The sequence below is a fragment of the Lontra canadensis genome, unplaced genomic scaffold, assembly GCF_010015895.1.
Source record: "Lontra canadensis isolate GAN:19392208 unplaced genomic scaffold, GSC_riverotter_1.0 scaffold25, whole genome shotgun sequence".
Lineage (NCBI taxonomy): Eukaryota > Metazoa > Chordata > Mammalia > Carnivora > Mustelidae > Lontra > Lontra canadensis.
In genome coordinates, this window is record NW_022631019.1 from 78,275 (window position 1) to 91,607 (window position 13,333).

Consider the following 13,333-nt stretch of genomic DNA (forward strand, 5'->3'; position numbering starts at 1 on the left):
GGCGGTGGCCGTGCCCGCCAGCTCTGGAACTAGGACTGCTCCTGGCAGTCCGCTGGGCAGCCTGCCATTGGGGCAGAGGTCGGGGGCAGAGTGCCGCCCCAGATCAGCTCCTCTCACGGTCTTGATGCCTCTGACCCAACACTGTGGGGGCGCAGTGGTAGACACGGGCTCCACAGCCACCACTGCAGGGGTCTGCACAGGGCTCAGTACTTTCTGGTCTTCCATGTTAGAAAGATAAAGCCCTGTGCGCCATCGACGGCCCTTCCCCCCACCCCAACGTGGGCCCTGACCGCCAGGCTCAGGGCCAGTCAAGAAGCTATGTGCCCGACTGCCCGCCGAGTTGGGAGCCGTGCGCCACAGTCCCTGCAGGTCCCCTGGCTGGCAGCCCTCAGTCCTCCTCGGAGAGCTGGAGGTCTTGCAACTCGTCCTCCGGCCCCTGAGCCAGCCGCCGCAGCTCCCGGAGGCCCAGGCCCGCCTGTGTGTCAGGGCCTCCATCTGCAGGGCGAGACCAAGGCTATGTGAATTCCACTTTACCGGGAGAAGCCAGCCTCGGAGAGTTCTCATCACTAATTAACCGCAGCCCTAATTAATTTCTTGGTGCCACTGTTACTGGCTGCCAGAACCAGCGGGGACGGACCAGCTGGCCTGGGATCCCCAAGGAGGGGTGCCCAGCTTAGAGCTATCCTCCCAGCTGACTGCCCTGCCTACCCACCCTGCCACACCCATGACACCCTTGGGCTCCCGGACAGGCAGGCTCAAAGGGCCACAGCACCAACCCTCACGCCCAGGAACCGCGTACCTTTTGAATTGCCAGCTGCTTCTTGGCTGCTACAGCTGCCATCCTCCTCCTCCTCCTCCTCCTCCTCCTCCTCCTCCTCCTCCTCCTCCTCCTCTTCCTCTACCCTCTGCCAAGCTCCTGGGGACCCAGGCATCCCTGGGGATCAAGAAGAAAAGCCCATGGGAGTGGGCCCGCCAGCAGGTGCTCACTGGGGGCAGTTAGTGGAGGAGGCTGGGCCAGGCTCACAGCCCCACACCCACACCTTTCACTCAGGCCTCTTTTGGGCAGGTAGAGAGGATTCCCGAGTGCCCAGAGTGAGAGCGAGGGAACAAGGTCTGGGAACACGTGTTCCAATGCCAGGAAGCCCTCACCTCAAAGCAGAGCGGTAGAAGGGCCCCCGCGGACATAAGCGGTAAGGTGGGAGCCGGCACCCTCTTCTGGTTCCATGAGGTGGCTAAGAAAGCCTTCCAAGCCCACCGTCCCCTTCCCCACAAGGAGCTCAGGCCCCTACCTGTCTCTGAGAAGTCCATGGCACTGTCTTCCCCATCACTGTCCAGGTCAAAGAGATCCTTAAATTCCACTCGGTCTTCATTTTTCCTGTCTCCCACCTTCCGCCGCTTTATCTCTGGCAAGTTCAGATCTTCCAGCTGGCAGGACCCAAAGCCAGAGCAGGAGGGCAGGGTCGTCAGGAGGCTCTGAGAGCCCACCCCAGCCCAGTCCCCAACCTGCCCTGCTTCAGCCCCAGGAACCCCCTCCACCTCAAGGCTTAGCCCTAGCCGCGACTAGGCCACATCAGGCCACATCATACGTCACATGGCAAGAATCCTGACCACGGTTCCTGTCTCCCCACTCCTCGCATTTCCAAAGGCTTTATCTGATCCCAGTGTCCCGTTCCCTCCCCCATTCCCCTTCAAGCTTTGCCTCCCAACAGGTCCCCCACGAAAAGACTCTGTCTGGCCACTTTTTCTAACCAACTCTTGGTGCACATCACCGGACAGGACTCCTGGACAGCCATCCTGCCAGGCAGGAGAGGAGGCCCCAACCACACACTGGCCACGAAGTGCCATCAAAGGTTCAGTCACACCCACGGGCTGGAGGCCCAGCTGCAGCCCCTCACCTTTCTGCCTCCAAATCTTCAACCATTCATCTCAGAAATGACAGCAGACCCACAGGGACAGCGCAGGGACAGACAGTCACAGGCATGCCACTCAGCATAAAGCTGTCCCCTCAAGTCACACCATCCCACACCCACTGGCCAGGCCCAGACTCAGAGGCACAGCCCCTCCTGTGGCTCCCTGCCTCCACTCCTGGTGCCAAGGTCAGTCCAGCCACTCACTCCCCGCAAATCCCCAGCCGGTTTGGCCTCCAGTGACCTCCTCCTGCAGGTCATGAGAGAAGTCGTCCCCCCACCATTACCCAGCTCTGCAGGACATCTGCCCCCTCAGAGCTGCCAAAGAACAGGCTGCAGCTGGAACACAGGCCCCCACCCATCCTGCCAACATCGTCCCTGGGACTGTCCCCTCCCACAAGCCCCCTTCCCCACTCTGGTGTCACAGCCAAGGAGCTGGATCCCGGTCTCAGAGTAACCCAGTGGGCCATGCCCACATCCCCCTCCTCCACCCCCAGCAAACGTCCCCTGCAGACACACCCGCTCTTTGCCACTGATCTCCAGCTGGATCTCTCGCTCCCTCAGCTTCCGCCACTGGCTGTAGTACTTGGTGAGAGGGGTCCCTTCCTCTCGGGTCTGCTTCTCCCAGGCATCCTGCGGGGAAAGGTCCGGGATCAGTCCCACCCTGGGCAACCCTCCAAAGCCCAGCCCGGCCCTGACCGGTGCCCTCAGACGTGCTGCCCGCCCGCCTCCCGAACTCCCAACTGACCACTGCGTGCCGGTCAGCCACGGCGAAGGGGGCCCCCTGGCGACGGCTACAGATGTACTCTGCGTTCTCCTGCACCTTCTCCAGCAGCTGGCGCAGCTGCCGGCAGTAGTTGGCCACCTTACACTCCCGGAGGAAGGACTTCAGCTGTGGAAGAAGAGGGGCTCAGTCAAGGTCCAGATACAGACCTGCTCTGCACCTCACAATCCGTCTGGGCCACACATGACCACAGGGAGGTGACGGGAGAGCAGGGAACGTGGGTTCATGTGTCGCACAGCTCTGGCCATGGGGAGCCCTAGTGCACACACCTGGGGAGAGGACCCAAGTGCACACACCAGATTTGGGGTGGGGGGCGCTGCACGATCTCTGGTGCCTGGGCCTGTGGGGGCTGGAGAGCAGACGGCCCATCCCACAGGCCAGGCAAAGGCACGGCAGCAGCAGTGGGGCAGCACGGGCCTACCCTCCAGGTCAGAGACCACCCCCAGCCTGTCTCTGTAAATAAAGTCGTACTGGTGCGCGTCCAACCTACTCACTCACACGTTTCTGTGGGTTCTTGGTACAACGACTGGAAGACCTGAGCAGCTGTGAGAAAGCCCATGACTGTGAAGTCTAGAACACTTACCATCAGATTCTACCAGCAGAGTCTGCAAAGCCCTGTTCCACACTGGGACCCCTGGGACCTGGAGCCCAGAAATAAAGGCTCGCAGACACAGCCAGCCCTGTGTCTGGATGCATCTAGGGCCAGTGCGGCTCTGGGGAGAGCAGCCCAGCCGGACTCACCGAACAGGCCTCTGGCTGTGCGGGTTGCTTCTGCCCACCAGCGCCAGACAGGGACAGGCAGTGCCACCTGGCCCTTTCCATGAGAGGCACTTGCCTCCATGAGATGGAAAACATCTGGCCTGAAAGCAGGTGGACCTTCGACAGAGGCTAGGCTTGGCTCCTGGCCCTGTGTGGCTATGACAAGGATGCCTCCCTCTGGTCACTCCGTGAATGGGGAGCCGAGCCCATCAAGCAGCTCTGTCTGCTACACGGGGGCAGGCCATCGAGGGGTCTGGGAAGGAAAGATGGACCCAGACGGTGGGTACACACCTGCAGGATGGCGGGCAGCGCCAGCTCAGGGAACGCGATGCTGTGGGCCTGGCCGTGCAGGTACTCCAGGATGAGGTCATACAGCTGCTCCACCAGGCCGTCCTGGGGCAGCAGGGAAGAAAGGAGAAGGTCGGGGCTGGGGAGACAGGAGCTCTGCACTCTTCCAGAGCAGTCCGATGTGTCCACTCAGTCTACAGGGTGGAAACTGGAGGACGGGACCCCACAGCCTCCCAGAAGCCACGCTCACACTCAGTGTGGCTGAGGCCAAGGAACACCATTCCCCTCCCATCCCGAGAGACCCAGGAAGGTCCACATGAACTCCACACTCATCTGACCCCTGCCACCCTACACACTGACCTCAGTGCCCTATGCCATCCGGCTGGGACCCCCACCCAAGGCATCTCCCCACGCCCCTCCACAGGAGGCCAGCCTCACCCGATACGCCTTCTCCTGCAGGTTGACTTTGGACAGCTTCAGGATCACGGTGAAGTTGATGGGCTTGGAGCTCATGCGCCCCGGCCTCCTGTTAAAGTCCACCTGCTGGAAAACCTGTCCCCAGGCCGCATCAGCCCGGCCTGCTCTGCCTCATGCCCCACTGTGTCACACTCCACCCATATCCTGGGTTACAGACCCACTGTGTAACCAGGGACAGGCAGCCACGTGCAGTGCCAGCCCTGCGGGTGCCCACACCCCTGCCATACAGCACTCTGGCCTCCGAGGCCATCACTTTATCCCCGACTGGGGCTCTGGCCGAAGGGAACGGGACCAGGAGCGCACACATGCTACCGACTCCTTTCTGAATCTAGGCCAAGAAGCTGTAAAAATCAACACCTATAGACCAAAGAACCTGCACACAGCCACGGCCAGCGCAACGTTCTCCCCGTGACCGCATCCCCGAGGCCTTGGGCCAACCCCAGGGCTGCATCCCCAGGAGCATCTCCGATGAAGGCCTGGGGCGCCACCACTCCTTCATCCTCCACAGAGACCACCGGCTGTGTCCATTGCTCTCTGCGTCTTGGAGAAGCCCACCCTGGGTCCAAACGCTGAAGGCTGCAGGGTGCCCTGGGGCAGCAGCGTGGAAGCCATGCCTGCCCCCCGCACAGCCCGTGCACAGAGGTGATCCAGGATGTTGTCCTGAAGGGCATGGGTGGTCAACACAGAAGACGCCACAGAGCCAGGGATGATGGTTCCCAGCCGAGCTCAATGCAACCCCAGGTGAAAAGCACCCACAGCTGTGGCAGTAACAGTGTCTCCCGAGGGGGGACACCAGCATTCTTGAAACTGGCTCAGCCTGAGGTGGTGTGGGGACGGTGAGGGGGGCTGCTCTCAATACCCCTTCCCACCCACCCGGGAAGGGCAGGGCAGAAACTGCCTCCTGACGTGTTTTCTCTGGAAAGGAGAGGCCTGGGTGTGAAGGACATGCCCTGCAGAGCGGCACGCTGAGGCAGGGGTCAGTCCGTACAAGAGCTGTGAGAGGAAGAAATCAGAGTAGGACCCTCAGGGGCTCCCTTCTCTCTTCTACTCGGTAAGGAGACACAGAACACAGCCCTGGGGCCACCGCACACCACACTGAGACACTAACCTGGCCCATCTCGCGGTGGGGGGCACTCGGGCCTCTCCAACAGGGAGACGTGAAGTCCTAAGCATACAGTGGGTCCAGTCCTAGCTCCTAGTGGGCTTCTGGGCTCTAGTCAGACCACCTTTCGGTACCTGAGCGACACGCGCGTGCAGGCATGCAAGGACACACACACGTGTGCACACACAGATGTGCGCGTACACACAAACGCACACAGGAGCGCACAGGAGAAGAAAGGCAGCTTTGGAATCAGACTGAGGCTTCTGGCCCAGCTCGCCTGCTCACTGTCCTAGACCGGACAGACCCAAGCGTGTCCTAAAACCAGCACCGTCAGGCCAGCCCTGCAGAGCAGCAGTCCGTGTCCTCACGGCCACTGCCGCCTACCAGCACACGACACAAGCTCCGCACAGGGCGATGCCTTCCCGGAACCTGCTCTACAAGTGAGAAAACCAGCATGCTGGAAGCACCGTATCTCGGAAGAGACAGTCCAGAGACAGCAGGAGGTGCCTCCGAAGACAGCCCGGAGGCACCAGACGACCCCGCGCCCCCACCCCCAGTCCCCGGTGGCGGGCACCCTCTCACCTCCAGTATGAAGGGCAGCACTGGGATGAAGGTGCCGGTGCTCTCCGAGAGACCCGTCAGAGCGCGCACACAGTGCATGCGCAGGGGGTAGAAGCGGGCGGTGGGGACCAGCCTGGAGCATGGGAAAGCAGGGGTGAGCAGAGGCCTGAGCCTCAGAGACCCCCCAAACCAGCCTCCCCCTTCTGGCCTGGCTGCCCATGACCCATTCTACCCATGGGGTTCTAGCCTCACTTCTGTCGGGGTGGGTGGGCACGCCTGCCCTTCTGACTCCTCCAGACGGAACACGGCAGAGTGAAAGGCCCCGACTGACAACCTGGTCTCAAGGACCTGCCTCCTCACTCGATTGTCGGGGTGAGAGAACACCCCAAATGACTTCTGACTTAGTGTCTTTTTTCTTTTTTCAGATTTTATTTATTTATTTGACAGAGATCAGATCAGACAGGCAGAGAGGCAGGCAGAGAGAGAGGGGGAAGCAGGCTCCATGCCTAACAGAGAGCCCGATGCGGGGCTCGATCCCAGGACCCTGAGATCACGACCTGAGCCAAAGGCAGAGGCCTCAACGCACTGAGCCACCCAGGCCCCCCAGACTTAGTTTCATTTCAATGCAGGACTGCCCCACGCTTGGACGCCTCCCCCTTCAGGAGCTCAGGGGCGACCCCTCCTGGCCAACAACGGCAGCGACCTGGCCTCTTGCAGCTCCTCCAGGATCCGCCCTGGATACTGACCACAACTCAAGAGTCACAACCACACAGCCCAGCTCTGTCCAAAAACCAAATTCCCTCCAAGGGTACTTACCCTTTTCTACCCAGCATCACCTAGAATGCACCAGCCGGGGACACTGGGCCAGAGACCACACCACTCCCGCCCCGTATTTCCTCAGGCGCTACCCAGGAACGGACCCGCGGTCCAGGGATGGCCCAGACCCTCCCAGAGCAGCAGCTCCTCCTGGCCGTCCAGGATGCCCCCCCTTGTAGCGAGCCCGATCCCCACAGCAGCCCCCGGAAAGCTGCCTCCCTCCGACCTCAGGGCGACCGCACCGGCAGAACTCACTTGATGCAGCCAATCACCACCTGGGTTAGGGGGTAGACCAAGGGCCGGAGGGCCTCCCGGGGGCAGAGGGTGCTGAGCACACGGCACCACAGGCACAGGCAGTGCACAAACTGCCAGTTGTACACAGACTGGTACGTCTCCTGCACACAGAGCGAGGGCCATCTCCAGCTCAGCGCGGGGCTCCTGGCAAGGCCCTGCTCTTCCTCACCCACCAGGTGCACGGGATCTCAGCCCACCTGCCCAACCTCAGCCCCCCTGCCCCCCGCCGCTGCCTATGCCCGAAGCCCCCACCAGCAAAGGCCCTGGTCCCAGACACATGCTGGGCTGTCTCTCCCGAGAGACTGAGGCTTCCAGGAGCCCTCAGGCCCTCAGCTGGGTCAGGCTGGGGCCATCCCTCGCCCTGCAGGCACACCCACACACCTTCTTGCGCATGGTCATGGCATTGCGCAGGTGGATGGCTAGCTGGCGGATGTAGAGGAAGGCGTGCTGGTAGGCGACGCCAGAGTCCAGGGCGAGTAGCTCGGTCAGGGTCCGCTGCATGAAGCTGATGAGCGGAAGGGTGCTGGGAGAGGTGAACTTGCAGTTCCTCACATACGTGATATACATTTGCTGCCAGGAAAGACCCCAGTTGGAACCACCTGAGCTCCCAGGGCCCTAGGTACCCACCACCCAGCTCCAAGCCACCGCCAGGCACCTGGGCCTTTCTCTCAGAGCTGCTGCCTTGGCGGGAGCCACAGTCTGGCCATGTCTGCTGCAGACCCCTCCCCCTACACACTGCCTGCCACTTGGGCCCCCTACTGCTGCTCAGCCTCCGCACCGTACAGCCACCAATCTCAAACAAGGTCTGCAGTGCCGAGGAGGGACCCTACAGGTAGGGGAGAGTGCCAAGGGGAGAGTGCAGCATGAGCAACTGAGAAGACGCAAGGACACCATGGAGGGACTGGGAAGCAGGGAGGCAGAAGAGCCCCAGCTATGTGCCAGGCCTACGCAGGGCTTTCTAGAGGGACTCCACATGGGACAGGCCATCCAAGCTTGAGGCCAAGCAGCACAGTCCCCACCCTCTCCACACCCAACGTCCTCATCCACTGAGGGAGAGAGGTGTGCGAAGTAGCCGATGTGGAGCCCCAGGCGTTCAAGAACTCCCATCCCTACCACAGTCCCCAACTTCTCAGGGAGGGAACTATGACGACGGTGTGGGTGAGCCCAGAGCCGCAGTGCCAACAGAGGGCACCAACCACAAAGGCAGCTCCCCGGCCCTCAGGCCAGCACTTCCAACCTAGACTCTGATGGACACAGACTCGGGGGCACTAGAGGCAGAAGCCCTGGGCCCGCACTACCTTGAGAACAGGACTCAGGAAGACATCCTTCTTATGCCGGCAGACCCTGACGAGGACCAGGAAGGCCAGGACACGCAACGTCTCCTCACCTGTGCTCCACAGGACCACCATCCTCTGCAGAAGGCAAGATGTCACTGCCGGCCCCAGCCTCCCCAAGCCCAGCCAAAGAGCCCTGCGGTCACTGCTGGGAGACAGCCCTTCCCAAAGCATCTCAGAAGAGAACCACTCAGAACTCAACTCGGGGCTAACAAAAACGTAAAACTGACCCCGTGAAGGCAGTACCACGTAGCACGTGAGAAAACGAGTACATCTTGCTTCGCTTCTCATCAGAAACGTCAGAAAGCCACCACCTTACGGGACTGGTTTCTGGGCAGCCCCAGGAGCAAAGAGCTGACAGAGACAGAACCCAAGCAGGGGTAGGGTGGGGACGGGCACACGAGAGGGGCACGCTGGAAGGGCAGCGACGCGCACCCCCACCACCCTGGCACGGGGAACGGCCGGCTGACCTTGAGCAGCAGGCGGCACTGCTTGGGGAAGGTCAAGTAGTAGGGCACGGAGTTGCTGACATGCTGTAGCACGGCCGCTGCCACTGTCACCTCGGCCACGCAGGCCACCAGCTGGGGAAGCAGGAGAGCGCAGTGAGGCCCCAAGCGCACGCTGGCCCACCAGACATGGCCAGGCCCCGTGGAGCACAGCAGGCCCTCTCCCCTCTGGAACCACACCTGTATAACTGAGCTCAGGTAAACCTTGATGTCCAGCCGGAGCTTGCCCCACAGTGGGCTGCCAGACGGGTGCAGCACCCTACAGAGAGACCAAACCCATAGCCACCTGAGTGAACCCCCACAATGCACTTTCTCCCCAAACCCACCACCCTTCCTGGTGACTGCTCTCCCCATGCAGCGGCCCCCTTCATGCAAGAGTCCATACCTGGCCAACGCCAGCCCCACCCCTACCTGTCTGTCAGCTTCCCTGCCCCCTTCCCACAGGGCCACCTCCACAAAGCTGCACCATCCTGATCCCGAGTCTCACCTTAGCAACTTCCACCCAGACCCAGATACTCCTGTCTCCAGGTCCGCCACCGCCCCAAGCCTCCCTTTCAAAAGGTAACGCAGGACCCTTCCCTGGAGCCTTCTTTCTGGCGTCTGGGGATAGTCTGACCCTTCAGGCCCTCACTACCTCCTAGTCACGTGGCTGCACGGCCCTCCCAGGCAAATGTGCCTCCCCTTTTGCCAAAGGTCTGCTGCTCTTCTCTCTCATCTGAAGACTTTTCATGGCCTCCTCTGCTCGGTCTTCCTCTAATATGGAACTTAAGATTCTGAAACTCAGCTGTGAAAAGGCACCTACCTGTATGGGCACACACACCTCCCCAGACCAAACAGCAAAGGAGTGGAGAAGATACTCATTTAAAGAAAGAAAGAGAGATCAAAAAAGAGAGGCTCCCGACCTAGAAAACTAGTGGCGCAAAGCCAAGCACACACTTTGGGCCCCCTAAAAAATTCTGGGTAGAGGATGTACCTTCTTAGGAAGAAAAACGAAAGGAGGACAAAGCCACCCAAGCGGCCCTGCCTCTCCCAGGAACACTGCAACGGGCCTGGCTCTATGTTCATTCAACATCCCTCTGTCCTGGTTGGGCCTAGAGAGGACCCCTAGATTACAAGGCCTCTGCGTTCCCCAATGCAGGGGCCTGACCACACCTCCCTACCTCCCCTCTTCCCTTTTACCTGCTACTGTCCTTTGGGACTTTTCCAAACAGCAACTTCTGGAGACAGCCAAAGAGATCACGAATGCAGAAGGTGACCAGGGCATTAAACACTACAATGAGGGGACCACAGATGCCATTCACAGGACAGAAGACGGAACAGAGAGCCTGTATCCCGCGTCCCCTCGCCCAGCTCACCAGCACTGTCCGTGACCTGGAATTTGCTGGCCTCGGCACCTTCCTGGTCTCCTTGGGTGGTGGCCACAGCAGCTCGGAACGCCTGTACGACTTCGTGGAACAGCTTTGGAGTAAGGTGATGCTAAAGGGGTTAAGAGGACCCAAAATGTCGGGGTGGGGGGAGTCAGCTGTGTCAGACAGAGCATGAGGCAACCAGAGCTCCAGAAACCTGATCTGAAAGAGAAAGGTGCCCCCTTGCCCACACTCTGAGACGTGGAGCAGCGGCAGAAGCCCTGTTATGGAGACACATACAGGGAACAGAGAGAGGAGTCCAAAATGTTCCTGGAAGGGAAGGGAACCTGGCTCAGGGTCAGAGGGGAGAGGCTGAGGGTCGGAGATCTGGGTGGCAACCTATGACAGGTGGTATCCCGAACTCTCCCTTCTGTCCTTTCCTTTTCCCACAGAAACCAATGCAAAAGCCTTGGAAGAAGGGCTCTGGCTCCAGTGACCGACAAAGGCAGAGTATGTCCTGCCCACAGTGGATGTCAGGCACCAGGGAGCACCTGAGAGGGAAGCTGAGGGGAAGAAAGCAGAAGAGCCCCTAGAATCTCTGACCAAAGGAGCCCCTCAGCGTAAAGAAATGTGCTAAGTAGGACTCCGCGCCAGTGCTCAGAGAAGGCCTCCCCCCACCCACCTCCTCCCGACTGCACAGATCCAAGCCACTGCAACGAGGCCAGGGCAGACTCCTTGTAAAGCAGGTGGCGGTGGTGTCCAACTGCCCACCCCATGCCGCGCCTCACCTTTGCCGCCTGCTTCCATCCCTCAACCATCGTGAGGGTCACAGGAGCAGAATCCCTCTTCTTCCCCTTCAGTCCTCGGGGGGTCCCACCGTCATCCGCGTCTTCCTCCTCCACGCTGGCTTCCTGTACCAGACAGAGGGCCAGGCTAGAGCAGGGGGCAGGGGCCCTAAGTGTGCCCCTGCCCCCACCCGTCTGGCCTAGGCCCTCACTTCCAGCGTGTCCGGCAGGGAGTGGAGCTGGCCCTCTTCGTCCTCCGCGCTGTCTGAGTCACTGAAGTCCAGCAGGCTCTGGTCATTCTCCTGCAGGAACTTGTAGAACTCGGGGTCTTTGTCCTTCAGCCGAGAGAGCTGGTCCTTGTGCTCAGATGCTCGACCTTTACGCCGGCTAAGAAGGGGGGGTTCATCAGGCACAACGGCCGGCGCAGCCCACAGGGGTGGGGACACAGGCTTCCTGGCCTCCACACTGTAAGCTCGCCAGCCTCCAGAGAGCAGCCGCAGGGCCTGAACGAGGGCTGCGGAGAGCCAACGCAGGGCAGTTTCCAGGGTCGCGTTCTCGGCAGATCCCCCTCGCCTAAACTCTGGACGCATCGGACAGCCTCTCTGTAGCCTTCAACACCTGCATGTCCACACGGCACCGCGATTCTCCGGAACTCGCTCGCCCACACTCTGCTCCATTCCCGCAGCCGCGACCCGACCTCCGCGGGCTCTCAAGTGAGAGACGCCGCGCTCTCTCTAGCCAGCATGCAAAGTGCCATGGGCTCTCACCAGCAACACCCCTTCAAAGCCCTCAAGCTCCTCATAAACCAGCACCAGCTCTCCACCTCCCGCCTGCCACAGCGGTCTCTCCCTACCTCCGCACCCACGCCTCCAAGCTATTCTCAACACAGCAACCCAAGGGACCCTGTGTGTTCTGTCTTGTGACACGACTCACGGCTCAAACGCTGAGAGAACTTCCCGTTTTACCGGCACGGCGCAGGAGCGGCCTGCGAGGTCTGACTCCGCCATCATTTCTCCAGGGCCACCTCCTACCCTCCCTGTCACTCCTCCCTTGTAAGACTTGCCCCCACGTCAGCAGCTCCGCCGCTCCGAATGCCCGAAACACTGGAACACCACAGCATTCTCCCCCGTGTGCGCGGCCTCCTCCCTCGAGTCTCTGTCCAACGAGCAGCTCCTCAAAGGCCCTTCCGCACAACAGCAACAGGAGCCCGCGCACTTCCTCCCCATTTCTCTAACCCCGTCTTCCTGCGCCGTTTGCCGCACTCAGTCTTCTGGCCCTAACCACGCCTCTGCTTCACCCGGGCGGCCGAGCCTCTTCCAGACCGGAAAGGGACCCTTTCGTGACGCACCAGTGCACGCCCCAAATACGGGCTGTCCGGCGCCTGGGGGCTCCGTCGGTGAAGCGCCTGCCTTCGGCTCAGGCCACGGTCCCAGGGCCCTGGGATCGAGTCCCGCACGGGGCTCCCTGCTGAGCCGGGAGCCTGCTCCCCCCTCCCTCTCCCCCTGTCCGGCGCCTCTCTCCGGTCCCTCTGGGCCACGCACGTGACTGACGGCTCTCCAAGAAGGTGAGGCGTGAAAACACAAGGGAGTAAAAGGAGGCTCGTCACAGCAAACGCTGGAGGAACGAACGAGCCCAAGGTCTGGGGCGGGGTCGCAGGCCCCCGGTCCCCACCCGCGTGACGGGCCAGGACCGTGGAAAGGGTTTGGCCTCACGTACGTCCCGCGGGGGACGCTCCCCTCACCTGGACGAGGGGCTCCCGCCTGGCCCATCCCGTCTCCGGTCGGCTCCACGCACCGCCCGCGTCCCGGCTCCCGCGGCTCCTTCGGACTCGGACTCCGACTCAGAATCGAAGCCCGAAGCCAAGAACTCGTCCACTGTCAGCTCCGCCAGGCGCCTGCGGGTTACGACCGCCGAGTCAGGCCTCCCCGCCGGCCCGGCCTGCCCAGCCTTGCCGCACCGGGGACACGGAGATGCTCCAGGAGGCACCGGAGGGCCCAATCGGTCCTCGGACCCCCAACTCACCGCTTGCCGGCCCGCGCCGCCGCCATCGCCGCCCGCCCGCAGCGTGCGCCCCACTTCCGGCCCCAGAATGCTGTCCGGCAGCCGCACTTCCTCCGGGCCGGCCCCGCCCTCGGCCCCGCCCCGCCGCGCCCCAGTGGTGGCTCTAAGTTTCTCCAACGGAGGCTCCGGTGGCATCCACGCGGGAGGGCAAGTTCGCATCCTCTGTGCTCCGGGCTCCCAGGGTGGCCGGCCGGATGGAGGCTAATGGCGCAGGCCGGACTCAGTCACGGCTGCGGCACACATCGCTGAGTGTCGGGCTGTCGATCTCGAAAGTCGGGCAGGACTGCACGGGATGGAACTCTGGCCTGCTGCT

At 61.7% G+C, this 13,333-nt stretch overlaps 1 protein-coding gene across 1 annotated transcript; it reads right to left on the bottom strand.

The window, feature by feature from the left end:
- Positions 1-61: 61 nt before the first annotated feature.
- NOC2L (NOC2 like nucleolar associated transcriptional repressor) lies at positions 62-13,091 on the bottom strand. Its single transcript, XM_032863090.1, has 19 exons — positions 12,982-13,091; positions 12,701-12,853; positions 11,172-11,346; positions 10,963-11,085; positions 10,184-10,304; positions 10,008-10,098; positions 9,009-9,087; positions 8,793-8,903; positions 8,287-8,400; positions 7,370-7,558; positions 6,950-7,089; positions 5,900-6,011; positions 4,177-4,290; positions 3,742-3,843; positions 2,656-2,799; positions 2,427-2,540; positions 1,290-1,425; positions 800-934; positions 62-495 (listed from the first exon to the last, which is right to left on the bottom strand). The coding sequence occupies exons 1-19, from the start codon at positions 13,005-13,007 to the stop codon at positions 389-391; spliced, it is 2,286 nt and encodes a 761-aa protein (XP_032718981.1). The 5' UTR covers positions 13,008-13,091; the 3' UTR covers positions 62-388.
- Between the last annotated feature and the right edge of the window lie 242 nt (positions 13,092-13,333).

Bases quoted from the DNA above. Each gene is read 5' to 3' on its own strand.
- NOC2L (XM_032863090.1), bottom strand. From the start codon at position 13,007: ATGGCGGCGGCGCGGGCCGGCAAGCG. The intron at 8,904-9,008 runs GTGTGGTTCCAG...CTGCTTCCCCAG, and splicing joins ACCTGAGCTCAGTTATACAG to CTGGTGGCCTGCGTGGCCGA. The intron at 8,401-8,792 runs GTCAGCCGGCCG...TGCCTTCTGCAG, and splicing joins AGTGCCGCCTGCTGCTCAAG to AGGATGGTGGTCCTGTGGAG.